Here is a 20,924-nt window from a genome sequence, read left to right as displayed (position 1 = left end):
AGAGATAGATCCTAAACCCTTTCTTGAAATTAGTGGCTGTTAAGCACACCAAGGTCACCCTTATTGATATCTCTGCAGTTAGTTGTACTGCTCCAAATTTTTTAGATGAAAATTGGCTATTTGGTTTCTCCAAGTGAAGAAAGACACACTGAGAGCACAGATTTGGCTCCCCATGCCCTCCCCATTACCCATCCTGTACAAATGAGGAAGTTAAGAATCATGCCCTTTTTATTATTAAAAAAATATTCCCTAAAAAAGTAAATGTCTATTTTTGCAATTTCGCCAGGTAGCTGTGGAGGGGGTCCCAATTTGTTCTTTTTAACGTATTATCCATATTTTTTTCAACAAAAAAGTCAATTCATCCATGTCCATAATTTCCCTAATTTTTCCTATCCACTCTTCTATAGGTGGATTTAATTCTTGCTTCCATTCTCTTGCAAAGACAATTCTGGTGGCAGTTGTGATAAATGTAAAAAGCTTATCTTCTTGTTCATTTAGTTGTAGGTCTAAATCTGTAAACCCAAGTAAATAATACTCCGGTTTTTTTGTGAACTTTATTTTTAAAATCTTCTGTACTTCTTCGTGTATTTCTGTCCAAAACTTGGATGCTACTTTACATGTCCACCACATATGGAAAAAGGATTCAAGTTGCTCATGGCATTTCCAACACTTATCTGAAGACATTAACCAAGAAGATGGAATGGAAGTCAATTTTCTTTTTTATCTTTTTCTTTTTGTACCTTTTTGTTTTTTTCATATTTTTTTTTCATTTTTCACTTTTTTTCCTTATATACTTCTATCTTTTTCTCTCTTTTTATATTGTTATTGTTCTCACTCTTTCGTTGTATTATGGAAAATCTAATAAAATTCTTAAAAAAAAAAAAAGAATCATGCCCTGTAAAGAAGGGACCAGAAAGGATATCATGCATGTAAGGACAATTCTCAGCTCTGGCACAGTAACCAGTGATGTAGAATTTACACAATTCCCGCTTCTTTGGTAGCTCAATATCATGGCTGAAATTGCAGTGTTCCCCCTGTGGAGAAATGCAGAAAGGATGACTTAGTTAGACTACAGAACAATGTCCAAGGAACGTTTTTTAAAGGTTTTAGTTGGTAACAGTTCCACACCTGAACACAAAGAACAGTTCTGGGGCTCATTCCTACGGGGTAGGAACACCAGTTCTCTTTCCTTCCAATTTTCTGATGAGACAACAATACCCCTTCCCACCTAAAGGAGTGGTTGCTTTGGAAAATATTGCTCCCAGTGGAGTATCTCACAGTGCCGCCCTGTTCTTAGGCTATGCCTTCCAAGAGCTGAGGATAGGTTCATTAGTAAGGTTCCTCACATTAGTACTAATGCAACTGTGACACTTATGGTACACAACTGGCACAAGGTGGACAGAGCTGAAGGTATAGCAGGAGAAAGGAAGGGCTTAGTTGGAACCATAAACTCATTCACAAGATTGGACCTGCTCCAGTGTAATGTTATGCCTGCAAGTGATGTAGTATCAATTAAAACACTCTCACTGAAGTTAATGGGTGAATGAAGTAACAGGCTCTATGTCATTCCTACATAAGATTACAAAACGAAGGCAGGAAGGACATGGTAAGGTCTTCATTGTTTGTGATATTGATGAGTTCAATATTTTAATGATAAATTCAACTCTACTGAAATATGCTCCTAGTCCTTAACTGCATTTGTACAATGTCTGTTTCCATTAACACAACTTATTAAATTGCAAAATTTATAGTTTATAGTTGCAAAAGTGTAATTTTTTACACTGTTATACTAAAATATAGTATTAAAGTATAGGTCAGTAGATCTCAACCTGTGGGTTCCCAGGTGTTTTGGCCTACAGTTTACCAGCTGTTAGGATTTCTGGGAGTTGGAAGGCCAAAACATCTGGAACCCACAGGTTGAAAACCACTGCTTATGTGGCAAAGAAAAAAAACCAACTTATAGGATAGGGGACAGACACTGTTTTATTTGTACAAATCTAAGAATTTTTATATTTTGTAATTTCATAAATAAGACAAACAATATAAGTATATATGCTAGATTAAGCACAAATTATTTTATGTTGCTGAAGCAAAAACGTTTTAATCTGATACATAAATAAGTATTGTACAGCTTTTGCTTTTTCCTAAAATATCAGTATCAAAGTTCTAGCAATTTTAAATACCTAGCCACAGGACGTAACAATATCACATGCAAATTGTACTGAACACGTACCCAGGTACATCTTCCCTCCACAAAATATTTGCAGATCACTTTTCCTTTCTTATCTGATTGGTGAGATTTATCATGGTCGTTCCGCCTGTAATTCCCACCACCATCCTAAGGGAATCACAACATTTGTGTTATTTATGTATTACTTTTCAATCAAACCTTCCCAAAGCAGTTTACAAAACTGAAAAAAACACCAATCTATTAAAAACAAAACAGCAAAAGGTGGAGGCCATGGAAATAGCAAAAGGAAGCCAAGTGAGCACTGACAACAGAAAATGCTGAGCAGTCTTTGAAGGTGAACAGCTCTGCACCCAGCTTCCTGTGACCTGCCTTCCAAAGCTGGGGAGATCAGTAAGAAACACCCCATCTGCCTTATCTAAGACAGCCAAGAGATCCATTGAAGGGCCTCCAAAGCAGTCAGGCATATTCACATGGGACAAATTGGTTATTTATTATTTCACTACTTAGCAATGTCAGTTAAAGCCAGCACATTTGAACTGAATCCAGAAATGGTCTGGGAGCCCATACGATTATTTTACGACTGGTGAGATGTGATCCCTCTGACTGGTCAGTGACAAGCTTCTGTATACTGTGTTGAGTGAAGTCTCTGAATTGTCGTTATATTGGCTCCAGTAAATGTATAATATGTCACCAAAAGTCTTAATAATTATGATCACCCTCCTTCCAGGAAAGGTTGCAGCTGACATATTGGCACAAACAACAGTGAAAGACACGAGCAACAAGCGAAAGACACTTAATCCCACTTAAATTTTCAAAGATACAGTCAGCACCTTAGAATGCAAATGTGATCCTTCAAGGATAATGTGCTGAGAAAGGCATGCAAGACAAAAGGAGACTTGTTAAGGGGATCTGGCACTCACCCCCATATCTTCATCGTAGTAGTCATCATCATCATTCATTCCTTTGCCCATGCCTCTGCCACGGTGGCCTCTTCCACGGCCCATTCCTTTGCCTCCTCGCCCTCTTGAATGACCTCGGCCACGACCCATGCCTAAAAGTACATTTTTGTCAGAAAGATTTAATAGCATCAAACCTTTTTCAATTGACACAGATTACTAAATTCCTGGGTCCAACAAAGGCTGAGCATATAGACCCAGAAGCAGACCATGTTCCTGAGGTATTTATTTATTTACAGTATTTGTATACTGCTTTTCTCACCCCTAGGGGGACACAAAGGTACTCCTCAACCCTTCCTTTGGCTTGCCTGTCAGTGGCTCTTCTGGATGATAAGACTCTTGTAGACCTCAAACCCACATACCTCTGCCTCGGCCTTCCTTGCTTCTGCGATACTGGTTCAGTTCTTTGGAATAGTCATCATATTCTTCCTCACCCATGGGCTCTTCTCCTTCACAGTACTGTTAGCCAAAAAAAGAGGAAAGGGTGCTCAGCACTGGGAAATCATAATTGGGAGCTGGCCAGCTTCAAGGGGCTCGTGTTCTTCAAACCCACCTCCATTTCCTCGTCAAACATTTCCTCATCATCGTCATCGGGGTGATCTCTCCCCCTGCCACGGCTGCCCCTCCCCATGCCTCGGCCTCGCATTCCTCCTCTTCCACGTCCGCGGTAACCTCGACCTCGGCCACGACTACCTATTAGAGCAAACAATACTGATCAGACTCCAGTGCACAACTAAATATTGTGGACAATATTCTGATAAGCTTCACTGTTATGCAAGAAAAAGCACAAAAGTCCTCTGCATCTTTTTCTGTTTACTGAAGAGTGTAAAAGCGTCATGTAAAAGCTCAATATTCCAAAAATATATTGGGATTCCATGAACTAACACCACGGAAAATAAAAAAACTGCAATGGAGAGACTACTGACACCATAAAAGGTAAAGGTTTTCCCTTGACATTAAGTCTAGTCGTGTCGGACTCTGAGGGGTGGTGCTCATATCCATTTCTAAGCCAAAGAGCCGGCATTGTCTGTAGACGCCTTCAAGGTCATGTGGCCGGCATGACTGCATGGAGTGCTGTTACCTTCCCGCTGGAGTGGTACCTATCGATCTATTCATATTTGCATGTTTTTGAACTGCTAGGTTGGCAGAAACTGGGGTTAGGAGCGGGAGCTCACCCCCTTCCAGATTTGAACCGCCAACCTTTTGGTCAGCAAGTTCAGCAGCTCAGCAGTTTAACCCGCTGCACCATCGGGCGCTCAATGGTACCATGAAATCGTTTTACTTACGATATGTTTTTGAGGATTTTAGTTCAGGCAGCTTATGGCATACTTTTGCACTATAAATAGCCACAAAATTGGTCTCTGCAATTATTTGTTACAAAAGACCTAATAAAGCTATCCTACTCCAACAAAGTTACCCAAGAGAGTAAGTATGCAACCTTATGACTAAGCTCTCAAAGTAAAAGAAAAGAAAAAAAGAACACAACGTTGGCCAATTAAAAATGCTGGATGAGCCCCAGTACTAACATCAACTGGAATATAGATGGGCCAACTCAAGAATCTACATAATGTTCCTGAAGACCTAGATGAAAACCAACAGACAGAGACCTCACAACTCCTCACTGATGATGAAAGGAAGCAGGAAAGCAAATTTGCTTCCATTTCCAGACCTTTTGCTTCTAATAAAAATCCACAGCCAATGCCATCTAATAACCCCAGTCAAATTCTTTAGAATTTCCAATATCTGCTGACTTCAGGGCACACTAGATGTTTGGGGAGACGAGCTTAACAATATCAAGAGTATAATTTCTTCCCACACAAAATACATTCAGCCTCTATGCTAAATAACCATCAAGCAACCTCCCAGATGCCCTATGAACCTGGATCAAGGGTAAAGAGAAATATACCTCGACTTCTATGTGACCCTTCCTTCGCCCTTCGGTATTGGTTCAGTTCCTTTGCAAAATCATCATACTCTTCTTTTCCCAGGTCATCATCATCACCCTCATAGTCACAATACCCTTCGTTATCATAATCGTCATACATGGGGTAATTCTTGCTCTCCATTTTAGAATACCCCTTTTTGGGGCCACCGTGAGACGATGAGTATGGCTGGTGGGGCTGTAGGCAAACAAACATATGGTTTAAAATGAATGCATGAATGATTTTGGATGCATGAAGAGAAATGAGTCTCTAGGGTGCAAATGGTCCCCCCTCCACATCCTGTTAAACAGGCCTGCACCACCGCAACCCTCCAGCTGTTTTTGACTTCAGCTCCCAGAATTCCTGAACACTGAACATGCTGGTTAGGTCTTTTGAGAGTTGAAGCCCCCAAAACAGGTTGTGCAGGCCTGCTGTAAGATAATATCCACCCCATAACCATTCTTACAATAGAATCAAAATCGGGCACAGTCCATTGACACCTAATTAGCTTTGAAGCATAAACCCAAGTAATACAGCCTCTGCTGTCACCCTTTATTCTTTTACCACTATTCATCAAACAAAACTTCAGTTCTTACTAGACAGGATTTCAGCCTAGCTATGGGAAGGGATACCCTCCAAAAGCAGAATGGTGCCTGATATCAAACTCAATTCCCTTTGAATAGCCAACATACTTGTGAAACCAAATTCTTACCGGGGGGTAGACAGGACTGTATTCTCTATATTTCCTGTGGACTTTTTCACTCGGGCTAAAGTCAGAGTCATCACTATAGTCTGAGAAGTCATCACTGGAGGAAGCATGGCGCTGCAAAAAAAGCCGAAGCTGTTATTGATTATCAAAAGCCCCCACCCTGGACATCATACGACTTTATTTAACCAATTTCTGGCCATTGACTTGAAAAGTCTCTTGGCTCCTATAAATTTGTTTATTTATTTACCACATTTATATCTCACCCTTCTCACCCCAAAGAGAACTCAGGGCCGCTTACATAATTCGCATTATTCCATGCCCGAACAGCAAGAACAATTAAAAGCAATTAAACAACCTAAAACACCATTGTTTGTTGTGTGCTACAGTCACACAAGGTGGAGGATTCCATTAAGTGAACTGGGCAGATTGTTTGTTGGTCTTCTACCATGTGGGCCTGGGAACAATCTGTGTATGTCATTTTTGCAGGGCAGGGTTTTTTTCATTTGAGAGAAGAGGGATGTATGTGTTTGTGTATAAGAGAGATGAAGAGGAAAAGGAGCAGTGAGCATGCTGGGTCTGTAATTGCTACTAAATGGAGAGGCATGGGAGTTCTGGCGGTTGCTTGTAAGTGTTTGTTGCTTTCTGGCACCCCATTGTTCCTTTCTGGGAGCCTGCCAGGATGGAGTTGACCTGAATCTCTCTTCCCTCCAAGCTCAGAACTGAAGACTGCACTTTAAGAGGCTTAAGGCAGGAAGACAACCTGTGCTGGGCACTTCCTGTGTTTTGCCAAACCTTTGCCCCAGAACTGAGCAAGCACGAAAGGGAGGCTGAAAAGGCAGCTAGCAGAACCTGATATTCTTCAGCCTCAGTCACCTTGTGCTTGGATTTCCGTTTCTTTTTTGATCTTCGCTTCTCTTTCTCCCGCTCTTTCCGTCGTTTCCTTTTTCTCCGGTGACTCTTCTCTTCATCTGAGTCACTGTGATGCTTCTCTGTTTTTTCCTTCCGATTCTTTTCATGTGACTCTGAAGCCTCGTTCGGCTCCTCACCTCCATCATCTTCCAGTTCCCCTTCTTCCAGCTCCCCATCCTCCCTGAAAAGATACCAAACCATGATCACTTGGTTGTAGAGAGCAAAAGAGACCTGTCAGCTCAGATAAATTTTAAAGTGAAAAACTATAGCAAATATTAATTAGGCTACCCAATGTCACAGACTGAGCAGTTCACCAGAAAACCCTCAGAGCAGACCTACTTCCCAAAACAGCTTTCTCACACTTGAGCCTGGTGGTCATACAATAACAGAAATATAGTTCTAGACTGGGAGTTAGTAATGTTTTATTATGGCTAGGACTGATGGGTGCTGTAGTTCAACAACATCAGATGGGTTGCTCTAGCTCCAAGAATCTGAAAGGGGACACAAACATGCACGTAATATCCCAAAAATCCAACCACTGCAATTAAAAATACTCTCTCTGCTTGGCTAGTGCAACTGACAAAATACGTCAGGACTTGTGGACTTCCAATTCTATACCCAAATCTTCTAGAGGAATTAGATCAAAAAATGGTGGCACAACGAATACAGGATATAGAAGCTCAGAAAGACATTGCCACCCGTAGTAAAGCCAGCTCACTGAAATGGTTAAGTCGCTTTAAACATACTTTTCAAACAGCCGAATACCTAAACATCTAAGGAGGGTATTCACTAGAACCCGATTCGAACAGACAGATACAATGGTTAAACACGGAAGGTTTAACCAAGTTCCATATAATGAGCGTTTCTGTATCTGTGGGACGACAGAGGTAGAGGATACTACCCATGTAATGTTTAATTGTATTTTGTACAACAAAGAGAGAAATCAATACCTCGGACCATTCATCATACAGAAGACTCACTGGGATCCCCATATCAAAACTACATTCTTCATGGCTGTCCAGAATGCTAAGATAACACACCAAACAGCCCTTTTCCTTCATAAAGCAACACAGCTGAGAACTGCATATCTAGAGGCGACTGGGGTAAACTGTAGGGGTGACGCAGATATCTGAAGTGGCTTGGGATTGTGTAATAGCTGGTCTATTTTTACCTTCATTTTAACCTTCATTTTTAATTTTTGTGGTATGAAATTTTATCTTGACATTTTAATGATAATATTTAGAGATATCTTTTAACCTAATGTGTGTTGGTTCGCTGTTGTGGGGGTCTTGGGATAGTGATTGTTGTCTGTTTGTGCATGTGTCTGTTTTTGTTTTTAATGTTGATATGGTCAATAGACTATTCAATAAACTTTGCTTGCTTGCAATACTCTCTCTGCAAGATGAAATAAAAGCAGGAAGCTACCTTGGCCATTTGTTATTCAAACAGAAACTGGAATTTCCCTTTGTCATGAACCTGCTGTTATCACTGAAAAGGCAATTTTAAAGGGGACCTTCCAAGAGCACACATAAAAGTAGCACCAAGAAGGAACCTTTCCTTTACTCTCAAGCTAAAAAAAAATCCATGTTTTTTAAACATGAAAATCCTAAAATTATCCAGCACTTTGATCTCCAGTCCAAAGCCAGAATGCCATTCAATAAAAGCACCACTCTCTCTTATTGAAAATAAATTGCTACCTAGTATACAGGAACTAGGAGAATAAAATACTGGAAAACAAATGCAGGTGGCCCTTTAGGTGAGCTATAACTTATGTCCAGTTGCGACTAAGGCATAACAACCACAGCCTCTCTCTCACGGGAGACAAACCTCAGTAGATTACTAGATGATTGTATTGTTTTTTGAACATTACATGGGATTGCATTTGCTTGACTCCTTGATTAGGAACATAGGTGTATTCTGTTTCTCACTCTGAGGTGGCAAAATGGATCAGAAAGTACACACTGCCCCTTCTTTATTGCCTGGTGTTCTTATGTAGCCAACAAAAGTGACAAGCACTTAATGGGAAAAGACCAAAAGGTGCCTGATAACATCTGAGCACTGTTTAGCACACTGCTGATCTTCGATTGTAGCAGAAGCACTGTAGACACTAGGCAAGCATGTTGATTTCATCTATCTGAAAGCAAAACTAGTAAGCTGATCTCCTTAAGGTCACTTGTAGTTCTATTAGTTGTCATAATAACAGCCTTTAAATCTATGGTGCACTGAACGTATGGTAAAGAACTAAGAAAAGAAATTCCCTTCATATTGGCTACTAATATATTGGTGGATGCCTACTCACTCCTGCCATACAATATAGCCACATTGCCTTTCTAAGATATTAGTGATAGAAGAATATTCAATAAAAGGGATACAATTGCCTCTTTCTATGTAATCCGACTCAGACATAAACCCCACTGAGCTCAATAGAACTTACTTCTAAGCAATGAACACAAGAGTATTGCTTTGGCTATTCACAGCTGGACAAAAAAAAAGCCCCTGATGGTTTCAGCCAGGGCCCCTCAAACTTTTTAAACAGAGGGCCAGGTCAGATCCCTCAAACTGTTGGAGGGCCAGATTATAATTTGAAAAAAAACATGAATGAATTCCTGTGCACACTGCACATATCTTATTTGTAGTGCAGAAAACACTTAAAAACAATATAATAATTAAAATTAAGAACAATTTTAACAAATATAAACTTATTCGTATTTCAATGGGAAGTGTGGGCCTGCTTTTGGCTGATGAGATAGGATTGTTGTTGCTGTTGCTGTGTGTTATCAAGACATTACAGACTGAGATTGACCTTGAGCGAGGGCTGAGGAAATGACCTTGGAGGGCCCCCATCTGGCCCCTGGGCCTTAGTTTGAGGACCCCTGGTTTTAGCTATGGTTTGATTTGTACAAGAACATATAAAGATGATTTGACTTGGAATATTTTTGTATCATTTTTGAATAGTGGTTATGATTCAAACTTATACACGAGCTTGGTATAGAGAAAATTCTAGACACGTTTAGAGTAGATGAAATTAAACTCATTGAAATCAGTGGGATTTCAGAGTTTATAAGAAAATTAAGTCCCAGATTTTAACAGACTGATTAATCTGAATTTTAACCAGTGTCTTCAAAGTTATATTCTGAACAGCTAATAGTAAATGCATTGTATTTTATATGAGTTTCAAGATAATCTGTGAAGTGCTTTTCAGCCAAATTATACAAACCGTGTAATTTATGAATTTTGTAAATAAATAAATTTAATCAATGTCATTCAAAGATACTTAACAAGTCCTAATTCAAGACACAAAACTAATAGCTCTGGATTGTTGTACATGTTGCTTTTAACAGAAACAATGTTTATGCCAGAAATGTAGCTCATAACAACATAAATTGATGAAATAATAAAATTTGAGTCTATTTTGCCACAATTAGTAGACTGTGTATATGTGTGTGTCTAGGGGTGGGGTTGTGGTTTCATTATCTCCATGTCAAAAGTTACCAGGCACTTTATATTATTAAAAAATATTGTCAAGTGACTATGAAATGTTCATTTAAGTAAGAACCACCACTATCTTCCTATCCTAGACTTATGCTGTGTGCTTATAAATTGAGACCAACGTATCAAGATCTTCATTTTTCAATCTGGCTTCCAGTGTTTAAAATGGGCATTTGAGAAAGGCATCTAGTTTCATACAATACAGAGTGGCTGGAGGAACACAGACACTCACACCTGCTTGCATCTATTCCAGAATGCTTGCAGAAAGCCACTACAAAGAGTTCTGTATATTTAAAGCCAAGATTTGGCTTCATGGTTATTACTGACAGAATTGGTTCTGGTATGTGGGCAGCAAGAGAATCAAATGTGGTTTGCATTGTTTCTCTCTATAGAATTTTTTTTTCTGCCTTATAATAAATACCAGATGCTGCACTGAACATTTCATGTACTAGAAATATTGTGGACATCAGATGTGTTCTTATTGCTCAGTAAATGTTTTTTCATCACAACTTTCTTCATAAAGCCTATCAAAACACTCCTAAAAACCTGCATATAATTCCATTTTTTCTACCATCTGACTATAGGCACTTGCTTTTCTATTACTCAAGGGATTATTATTAACTGTGACATGCCTCTACTTTCAAAGGCATTGTGCTATCTTGGACGGGGAATGAACAAAACCTACTAGCAATCTCCAGAACTATTTGCTACACTTCCACAAATGGGTAAGTATACAACTGCTGTTCCTAAGAACTAAACAGAATCAAATCTGGCAACACAATGCCAGAAAATAGCACAATCAGCTCTACTTGTTCAACTTCTGAAAAAACCAAAACTAAGAGAGCACTAAACACAACAATTTCCAGCAAAAGGGGGATTTGGAGAAATATAAATATGTTTTCAGCAAAGATGAAGTCATAATTTTGAGGGCTCTTATCGCTGTTAGCCAGTCCCATTCACCTAAATATTTCCCTTGGACATGAACACAAGATACTTAATTTGGGAATATGAGATGCTTTAAAGGATTGAACTTTGAAAGACCTACAGGCTTATAATACCAATTTATGCTTGCTTAGTCAGAGGTAAGTCCTACTGTGTTCATACTGGGGCTTTCTCCCTAGTAAGCGTGTTTAGAATTGCAGCCAGATTATGCTAGCATTCAATGTGGTCCAAACAAAAATATTAAAGTGATCAAAAACTTAGTGGCTCAAAGCTGTGTGAAAAGCAATCCAACAACTCTAATTATTATTACTGAAAGTTACAGGGCTCTGTTGACTTCAGTATAGAGCTTGCCATACATGTTCACTCTGGTTATAGAGCAAAGTAGCGAGGTTGCCATGTGGCTATGGGGGTTTCAAAAGTTAAAGCTGATACTGAGGACAATTGCTCGCCCTGTGGTTGGTCCACCACAGTATCCAACCCGCTTACTACAATTCAGAACCCTGCACGTCATATAATGTATTACATCATAATCGCCTGTATGACCTCACTGATTACACAACTGAAATCTGTTGGAATAGATACATGAGACAGGAGTTGTCCAAATAACTCCTGACTGTGAAGAGGACAAAAATGGGTTCTTCCAATTGTCCTGGGAAGCCACAGCAAGAAGCAATACAGGGCAACAACATACAGCTCAGCTACAATGATATAGATTTTGTGCCAGTCATGCCATTGGTAGCAAGAGGTAAAGCCTATAAAGGTCATATGTTTGGGGAAAGGTGAAGAGAATCAATGAAGCTTGGTCAGGACACCACATGGAGATCAGCAGAAAAAGACTGGGAACTGACTCAAGAGACATGGAGTCAACGTGGAAAGATCTTCCAGGCATGGAATAAGGAAGTAAAGAACAGGAGATGAGACCAAGAAGGCTCAAGAGAGTACAAGATGGATACAAAAAGGAAGACATAGTGGCTTAAATGAAATTTTGAATGGGATTGACTACAAGAGAAGTACACCAGCAATCAAAGGAGGCCAAAACTGCAGGATGGAAGCTGATTAAGGAAATGGTATGTGTGTCCTCTTTTACTCATCTGGACTCACAAATCCAGCTTTTACTTGATTACAGAGACTGGTTTACATCTAACTTATAGCTGAGACAATGATTTCTGCCTTCTCACTTGGTGCTCAAATTTGACATAAACAACACAATTGCTTCTTCCAAATCTCAATTCAGAAAGCTATGTTGGTGGGAAGGTTTTGTTTTGTTTTTTTGTCGTGTCAGGAGCGACTTGAGAAACTGCAAGTCACTTCTGGTGTGATAGAATTGGCCGTCTGCAAGGACGTTGCCCAGGGGACGCCCAGATGATTTGATGTTTTTATCATCCTTGTGGGAGGCTTCCCTCATGTCCCCACATGAGGAGCTGGAGCTAATAGAGGGAGCTCATCTGCCTCTCCCCGGATTTGAACTTGCGACCTGTCGGTCTTCAGTCCTGCCGGCACAGGGGTTTAACCCACTGTGCCACTGGGGGCTCCATGGGAAGGTGAAAGCCGGGAAAACACACACATTGCAAACTACTTAGAAGAGGACACAACTGTATTGCAATGTAAAGGGGGAGGTGTTTCTCTCTTGCACTGCCTCTGTGCAAATAGATGATTAGATCTATGACAATCAGAACTCAGGGTTAAAGCCGTACATTATAGCATTAAGTGTTTCTGGACCCTAGAAAATCAATGGTTCATGTATGCTTGAGATATGGCCCACAATATTATTGGAACACAAGAAAAGCAATGCTGGATCAGTCAAAACAATGACCTCTCCAGTCCAGGATTCCCTTCCCACGGGGACCAAGCAGCTGCCACAATGGAAAGCCCCTTAGCAGGACGTGAGAAAAACAGCACTCTCCTGCTTACGTACCCCAGCAATGACTAAACCTAGGAACATTATACACACTCTTTATACACACACACACTCATATATACACACACACATATATATTAATGAACACTGATCAAGATTCCTTTTAAATTGCTCAAAGTGGCAGCCATCACCATTACATATACACCAAATTTCAGAGTTTAACCTTAAGATGAGCGAAGCAGTAATTGGTTCTATCTGTCCTGAATCCCCTACTATTCAACTTCAGCTGCGCTCCAATATGAAAGGGTAAGAAAACCTTCCTTTCACCCTTTTCCAACCTCATGCCTTATTTTACACATCTGTCTCATGCGTTATCTCTTTTCTAAACCTCATGTGGCCTGTTCCTTGGGGAAATTTTCTCCAATCTTTTTTGCAATTTTTTAACCCTATAATACCCTTTGGATCAGAAATGGTCACAGTATTTCTGAGCCTAGAGATGTGAAGAACACCTAGATGTTTTCTAGTCCCTAACAAGAAAAGGTGTTTCAACACACCAAAACACTCGGATGGTGGGTGGACAGTCAAGAACTACAAGATACTATGAGATTTTTCACATTTTAGGACTTTCTGTGATCCCCCAACCCCAAATTTGCTTTTGAGGCAATTTTTTTCCTAAGCCAAAGTGTGGTTTTGAGGCAAAATCCAATATATATGGTGCATACATATTTCTTTTGCAAAAAAAGTTTCAAAATTTGACAGCTGTGCATAAATTCTTATATTTTTTGCCCAGCAAATAGAACTTTTGAAATGATTTTTGCGAAGTCAAAGATGAAAAAAAAAAATCCACAAAGATATCCACTTGAATCTTAATCTAATCACATTGTGGGATTTTATAAGGGAAGTACAATACTACGTTATTTATATCCTACTTTTATTCCTTTCTTCATTATGCCAATGTAGTTGTAGGCCAAAACACCTGGGGACCCACAGGTTGAGAACCACTGCTGTAGAGAAATTAGTTGAAAGGATGGGGCCCTACTGCAGTTGTTGGAACACCCAAAGAGCGTTCTCTAATCCAAAAGTAATCTATTGAGCTCTGAATCTGAAAAATAATATTTGACAGAACCAGTTTCTATGGATTGATGAACCAACAAAAGTATAGAGAAGGGTGAAAACTGCTGGGATAACTATTAAAAGATTCTGCCACGAGAATTAATGATGCATGCAGGATTCTTCTCATGAATAGTTTGATCTTTGCCAAAAGTAATCTAACTTTCATGTTACTGATTTTTAGATTCCTCAGACACAGCATCTCAAAAGAGAGCACTCAGCAACAATCCTCTCTCCTAATCACTCAGCTCTGGCTCCTCAACCTCTATATGATTCAAGAACTATTTATCTACGATCTGTCTAAAGTTAAAGAGGTATCTGAGGGATTAGGGCCTACTTTGACACAGAAATTCATATCCCACCCATCTTTGTAATGGCTGTTTAAACAGCCAGTTAATAAACCTATTGCTGTCTGTGTTAATTTGCTTTTTTTTTTTACACTATTCCTCCTAAAGCTGGCTCATGACATTTGTGGAAGATGTCAAGTATACATGTGCAAGACTCAACAGGGGACATCACTCCAGGGGTTGGAGTAGTGGAGCACAACTACAAGTTCAGTAAATACCAGCTAGGCCTTCACCAGCCCCAAGCACTGACTGCAGTGGATGAGTAAAAAAGCTTGCCAAGATAAAATTCTCCCCTTCTTTCTGCAACTCTGTTACAGGCAAAAATGCACGTGTTTTATGGAATTTGCCAGCTATACCGTCATAAGATGCTCAACTGGAATTCCTAACTTAATCACTTTCCATTTAGAAAGGTTATGTAAGAGGCAAGACTGCCGGGTACATAATCAATCCTGATGGTACAAATGACCTTGTACTTTTCAACTAAAATTCATGCTCCCTTGTGAAATACTGAAAATGTCTTTGTACACATCCTGCATTTTTCTCTGCAACCCTTACAAAGCCTTGGTTTCCAAGCCTCCCTTAATGTGTGAAGTGCTTTGAGCACGGTGGGAAAGTTCCACATAGATGCTAATAACAATGAAAGATAAATTTAAGATAATCTACATTCTAAGTTTACGCATGCCTCTGTTCAAAGTTCAAGTCCCCTGCAACTCTTCGTACCATTTTACTGTCATCCCTTTTCTGTTTTACTGAGTCATATCCACTTCTTTACATGGATTCAGCTGCCTATGACATCTTCAGCTAAAGTTGCAAATTTGTAGAGTTTGCTGAAAAACTAGTCATAAGGAAATGTAAAACTGCTATACTTTTAATCTCCGAAAGTGTGGGCTTTCGTGCTACCAACTAATGGCAGAACTCATACCTTTAGACCAGCGGTCCTCAAACTAAGGCCCGAGGGCCGGATACGGCCCTCCAAGGTCATTTACCCGGCCCTCCAAGGTCAACCTACGTCTGAAACTACTTGAAAGCACATAACAACAGCCAAAACCAGGTCCATACATCCCATTGAAAAACGAATGTTTATATTTGTTTAAATTGTTCTTCAATTTAATTATTGTATTGTTTTAAAGTGTTTCTTGCACTACAAATAAGATATGTGCAATGTGCATAGGAATTAATTTGTGCTTTTTCTCAAATTATAACCCGGCCGTCCAACAGTTTGCGGGACTGTGACCTGGCCTTCTGTTTAAAAATTTTGAGGACCCCTTCTTTAGACTATTATGAAATTATTGCTTCAAAGGAAAATGGGTTCAATTGTTTGCCAAGGCTGTATGTCTTAACATCCAAATGGCTGAATCTACTCTGGATTTCAGAGGTGGAGTAGTGATTAGGAATGGACTCTGGAAAATTCTAGTCAAACCAGTAGCTTTGATACTGATTCACATGTGAAGATATGAGACATCACAAAGTAAGAGGAAGAACACGAAGAAAAAACGGAAGGGTAATAATTTGTGAGTGTGAGTTGCACTTTTAAAATTTAAAACCACATTTCCTGCTCTTTCCTTTTTGTTTCATGAATGTTTCCGACTTTTTCAAACTGGAGGAAAGGCAAATTGAAAAATATACAAGCCAACATGTTATGTAAATGAATTTGTGGCACTCATAAAATGTTTTGCTTTCCACTCAGAATAAATGGAAAACTGCACTGTGGGTCAAAGTGTATGGTCTTGTTTAATACATGGGATTTGGAAAACAATGGATTTGGTGAACAGAGTCTAATGTACACCACAGACAATTTTAATTCGGATTCACTTAATTTGTGTGATGAACAAAACACGAACTTTTCACAGATTATGTGGGTTACAACAGGACACTGAAAAGGAATGCCAACACTGTGCTTATACTGTACATGACTACTGATTACCAAAAAACCCTCAACAGAGGGAAAGGGAAAAAGAGTGTGCAATGACTTTGGGAACACTGTGATTGGTTACACTTTAGAGCTGCTGATTGTTTTCTGAAACACCTTTGCTGTTTATCAGGCAGAATGTCCTGCACCAAGTGCAATTTGAGTCCACTTTGCACAGAATGGAATGAAGATGGGAGTTTGCAGGAAAAGCATCTAGATGAAAAATCAAGCTGGAACAACACAGCACTTTGCTTTGGGAGGGCCAGTGGAGTGGGAAAGGTTTCATTCACCTGCAAACATAACAGGACTTTGGACTTTTAAAGAAAACAACTGGGGAAAAAATATGGATGAGTGCGTGCTTTTGTGAGTACTTTCCTCAATACCACACATGGAATGTGCACCAATCAGATCAACAGAAAGGGGCAGAGTTCTGCTTCATTGTAATGCTTACTGACTTAACAGCCTTTTTTGTCTGTGGCAGGGAAAAATAAAGGAACAAGGCACACAATGAATTATTCAATAAAAGAGATTACTTACCAACCCAACCCCTGCATCACATGTAAAAGAGGACTCCTTGGAGAGGAAGGAGGGACAGAAGAGGGGGCGGGATGAAGAGACCCCCCCCCACCCAATACTGCAGCCATCTCTCTCCTGGTTAGCATCCCAAAGGTCTGTTACTCTGCCAGATATAGCTAATAAATGGTTTCTATCCAGCCTCAAACAAGCTCTTTTATTTAATTAAGTAAACGACATACACATCCTTGCCTAGACATCTAATACCTACCTTAGCCTGCTGTTTGTTATTTATTTGCAGCATTTATATGCCGCCCTTCTCACCCTGAAGGGGACTCAGAACTGCTTACAAGATATATATATATATATCTCATACAATATATTACATTATTAGCATAGCACAATATCAATATTATCAGGCTGTTGTGATATATTTTATTAGGCTTTTAATATATTGATGTTGATTTGACCATTTTTGTTACATTTATTTAGTTTATCCTTGGTTAAGTTCTGTTGCTTATAAGTTATATTTAGTTTAATTTACTTCATGTTTCATTATGATTGTTGTTTATTTGTTCCTGGCAATTAATGTTTGCCATTTCTGTTATACTTTGGAAACCACCCTGACTCCCTCCAGGAAGAAAGGGCAGGGTATAAATCAAGTTTTTATTATTAATTAATTAATACTACCAAAGTTTAGGTACAAATGACCAGAGTGAGAGAACTGAAAGAAAAGTAGCCTCTCCTGGGATTCGGGGAGGCTGGGTAAGGCAGAATTGTAATTGTGATTTGTTACTCTGCTCTTTTTAATAGAATAGCCACTACTAGTAGTAGTGATGGGGTGGGGGGAGATGAAGACAAAAATCCTGGTGATGGAGGGAGGGATAGAATAACCTATTTAATTTGTCCGTTAATGTCTTCAACTTGTAGATGGGAGGGAGAATGGCACAAGCCAGAAGTGTACATTATGATTTGTTACTGTAAGTAAAGGTAAAGGTTTCCCTGACATCAAGTCTAGTTGTGCCCGACTCTGGGGGGTGGTGCTCGTCTCAATTTCTAAGCCGAAGAGCCGGCGTTGTCCATAGACTCCTCCAAGGTCGTGTGGCCAGCATGACTGCATGGAGCACCGTTACCTTCCCGTAGAAGCGGTACCTATCAATCTACTCACATCTGCATGTTTTCAAACTGCTAGGTTGACAGAAGCTGGGCCTAACAGTGGGAGCTCACCCCGTTCCCTGGATTTGAACCGCTGGCCTTTTGGTCAGCAAGTTCAGTAGTTCAGCGGTTTAACCCACTGCGCCACCAGACCTTGGCCTACACTACACTTGTCAGCGCTGACAAAATTACAAAAAGCCATATTACTCGTATCTGCACGCATTATTCGTCGAAACATCACACAGTCCTCAACGCTTGGGAAGTGTCCGACATGTGAGTAACTACAAAACCAGTATAGTGATCTTGTTTGCTGTGTACTAATCCAGTTATGTATAAAATAATAATTCTGCCAACCTAGCAGTTCGAAAACATACAAATGTGAATAGATCAATAGGCGGGAAAGTCAGTCGTGCTGGCCACATGACCTTGGAGGTGTCTACGGACAACGCTACCTCTTCAGCTTAGAAATGGAGATGAGCACCACACCCCAGAGTCGGACACGACTGGACTTAATGTCAGGGGAAAACTTTTACCTTAACCTACAAAATAATAATAATAATAATAATAATAATGTGGTATTATTGAATCCTAGAACCACAAAATCCTAAAACTACAAAAACAGTAAAAGGACCACCCAGTCCCTATTGTACTTATGGTGCAAATTTCAATTTAAAAAATTACTTTTAAAAACGTATTAATGATGGGAGGAACAAAATCATGCCTCCCCAAAAAGAGGAGGGGGGGGGGAGGAGGGAGATGAGATGGGATAAGGCAGAATTTTAGATTGGGATTTGCTACTATATAGTGATATTGTAGCGCAGGCCCAACTTGGGCCCTCCAGGTCTTTTGGACTTAAGCGGCTGAGGGGAGAAAGGAAGGGGCCTGAGACTGTTAAGAATGGTGGGAGTTGCAGTCCAAAAGACCTGGAGGGCCCAAGTTTACCCAAATCTGGCTTAGAGGGGGGAAAGAAAGGGGCCTGAGGCTGTTAGGAAAGGTTGGAGTTGGAGTCCAAAACATCTGGAGGGCCCAAGTTTACCTGGCTTAGATGGGGGAAAGGAAGGGGCCTGAGGCTTGTAGGAATGGTGGGAATTGGAGTCCAAAACACCTGGAGGGCCCAAGTTTATCTGGCTTAGATGGGGGAAAGGAAGGGACCTGAGGCTTGTAGGAATGGTGGGAATTGGAGTCCAAAAACACCTGGAGGGCCAAAGTTTACCCAAATCTGGCTTAGAGGGGGGAAAGGAAGGGGCCTGAGGCTTTTAAGAATTATGGGAGTTGCAGTCCAAAGTACCTGGAGGGCCCAAGTTGGCCCAGGCCTGCTTTAGACTCTCCTGCCTTGACTTTGGGCTCTTCTTTGTGTATTTAAGAGTGATATCGGAACACATTACGGAGCATAACCAAGAAGAAGGGCCTGTGGAGATGCTGAGAGAGTACAGCCTGGGCTGGGCCCCCCTCCTCTGCCCCCCGTCCTGTCACCTACCTGCTGCCCCCCTCCGCCTTCCTCCCGCGCCCCCCTCGCCCGAGAAGAGAGAGAGAGAGAGAGAGAAAGAGAGAGATCGGCGGGTACTGGACCTTTCGTCCGGGCCGGGCCCGTGGAGGAGGAGGTGATGGTGTTGTTGTTGGAGCGGCCGGGCGCCGCCGTGGCCCGGGCTGCTGCCCTGGTGTTGGTGGCTGTGAAGGGCGGCGGCGGCCGGAGAAGGGGACGGGGGGCTAGAGTGCGGGCTGCTGCTGCTGGGCGGGGGGGGCACGCTCGGGCTTTCCACCGCCATGGACGGGGCCTGGGCCTGGGCCTGCGTGGGGAGGAAGGAGCACGGTGCGAAAGGGGAGAGAAGGAGGGCGACCGGGAGGGAGCGAGCGTCGCTTGGTGGTGGTGGTGCTTGCGGCGAGGAGGAGGAGGAGAGAGACGGACGGGGCACAGTCACTGTTGTACAGGGCGGGCCTCGCGGCTGCTTTGCTGCACCACACAAAATGGCGCCCGCCCGCCCGCTCGCCTCGGCCTCAACCTGAGGGCTGGCAGCGCGCGAGAACGTGCGCGTGCGCGACACTGCCTGTGCGTGCGCGCGCGCGCGTTGCCCCCTTCCCTCCTTTCCTTTTTTCCCTCCTTTCTGCGTTCAGCCAGCGAGAGGCGCACGCGGACGGACACACCCGGCCTCATTAAGCGGAATTCTCCGAGCGCTGCCGGAAATTGCCGAGCGGGGCTCGAGTTTCTTTCGCTCTCCCTCTCTTTCTGTGTGCCTCTACAATGACGTCACTGCGCACGCGCACGGCCCTCTCCCCCCTCCCTCCCTCCTTCCTTTCCTTTCCTTCCTTCGTTTAAATCTGTTTGTTTGTTTTGTTAAAAACTAGCTGTCCCCTGCCACGCGTTGCTGTGGCCCAGTCTGTTGATCTAGAACAGGGGGGTCTCAAACTTTTTAAACAGAGGGCCAGGTCACAGTCCCTCAAACTGTTGGAGGGCCGGATTATAATTTGAAAAAAAAAAGCATGAATGAATTCCTATGCACACTACACATATCTTATTTGTAGTGCAAAAGACACTTAAAAACAATTGTTGTTGTTGTTGTTGTTCATTCGTTCAGTCGTCTCTGACTCTTCGTGACCTCATCGACCAGTCCACGCCAGAGCTCCCTGTCAGCCGTCACCACCCCCAGCTCCTTCAAGGTCAGTCCACTAACTTCAAGGATGCCATCTAGGAAAGCCTAGAGAAGACAATTATGCTGGGGAAAGTGGAAGGAAAAAGGAAGAGCGGCCGACCAAGGGCAAGATGGATGGATGGCATCCTTGAAGTGACTGGATTGACCTTGAAGGAGCTTGTGGGTAAACAGCAAGAAATACTGTTTACCCACAAGCATAAAGAAATTACATATATTAGAAACCAACACCTTCTCATTACTTTATTTTCCAGATCAACAGACTCTGC

General features: G+C 41.4%; 1 protein-coding gene across 1 annotated transcript in view; it reads right to left on the bottom strand.

Moving 5' to 3' along the window:
* The window catches only part of LOC137095722 (zinc finger CCCH domain-containing protein 4-like), a 29,674-nt gene extending 9,640 nt beyond the window's left edge, over positions 1-20,034 (bottom strand). The window contains exons 1-9 of the mRNA XM_067462529.1: positions 19,580-20,034; positions 6,652-6,868; positions 5,782-5,892; positions 5,054-5,267; positions 3,701-3,840; positions 3,510-3,606; positions 3,112-3,242; positions 2,234-2,338; positions 923-1,034 (exon numbers count right to left, since the gene is read on the bottom strand). Coding sequence (XP_067318630.1) covers positions 923-1,034; positions 2,234-2,338; positions 3,112-3,242; positions 3,510-3,606; positions 3,701-3,840; positions 5,054-5,267; positions 5,782-5,892; positions 6,652-6,868; positions 19,580-19,776 — 1,324 coding nt within the window. The 5' untranslated portion in view covers positions 19,777-20,034. The remainder of the gene's footprint in view (positions 1-922; positions 1,035-2,233; positions 2,339-3,111; positions 3,243-3,509; positions 3,607-3,700; positions 3,841-5,053; positions 5,268-5,781; positions 5,893-6,651; positions 6,869-19,579) is intronic.
* Between the last annotated feature and the right edge of the window lie 890 nt (positions 20,035-20,924).

This window comes from Anolis sagrei, chromosome Y, assembly GCF_037176765.1.
Source record: "Anolis sagrei isolate rAnoSag1 chromosome Y, rAnoSag1.mat, whole genome shotgun sequence".
NCBI classification, from domain to species: Eukaryota; Metazoa; Chordata; class Lepidosauria; order Squamata; family Dactyloidae; genus Anolis; species Anolis sagrei.
Note: the sequence above shows the minus strand (reverse complement) of the source record. Positions and strands in the feature narration are given on the sequence as shown.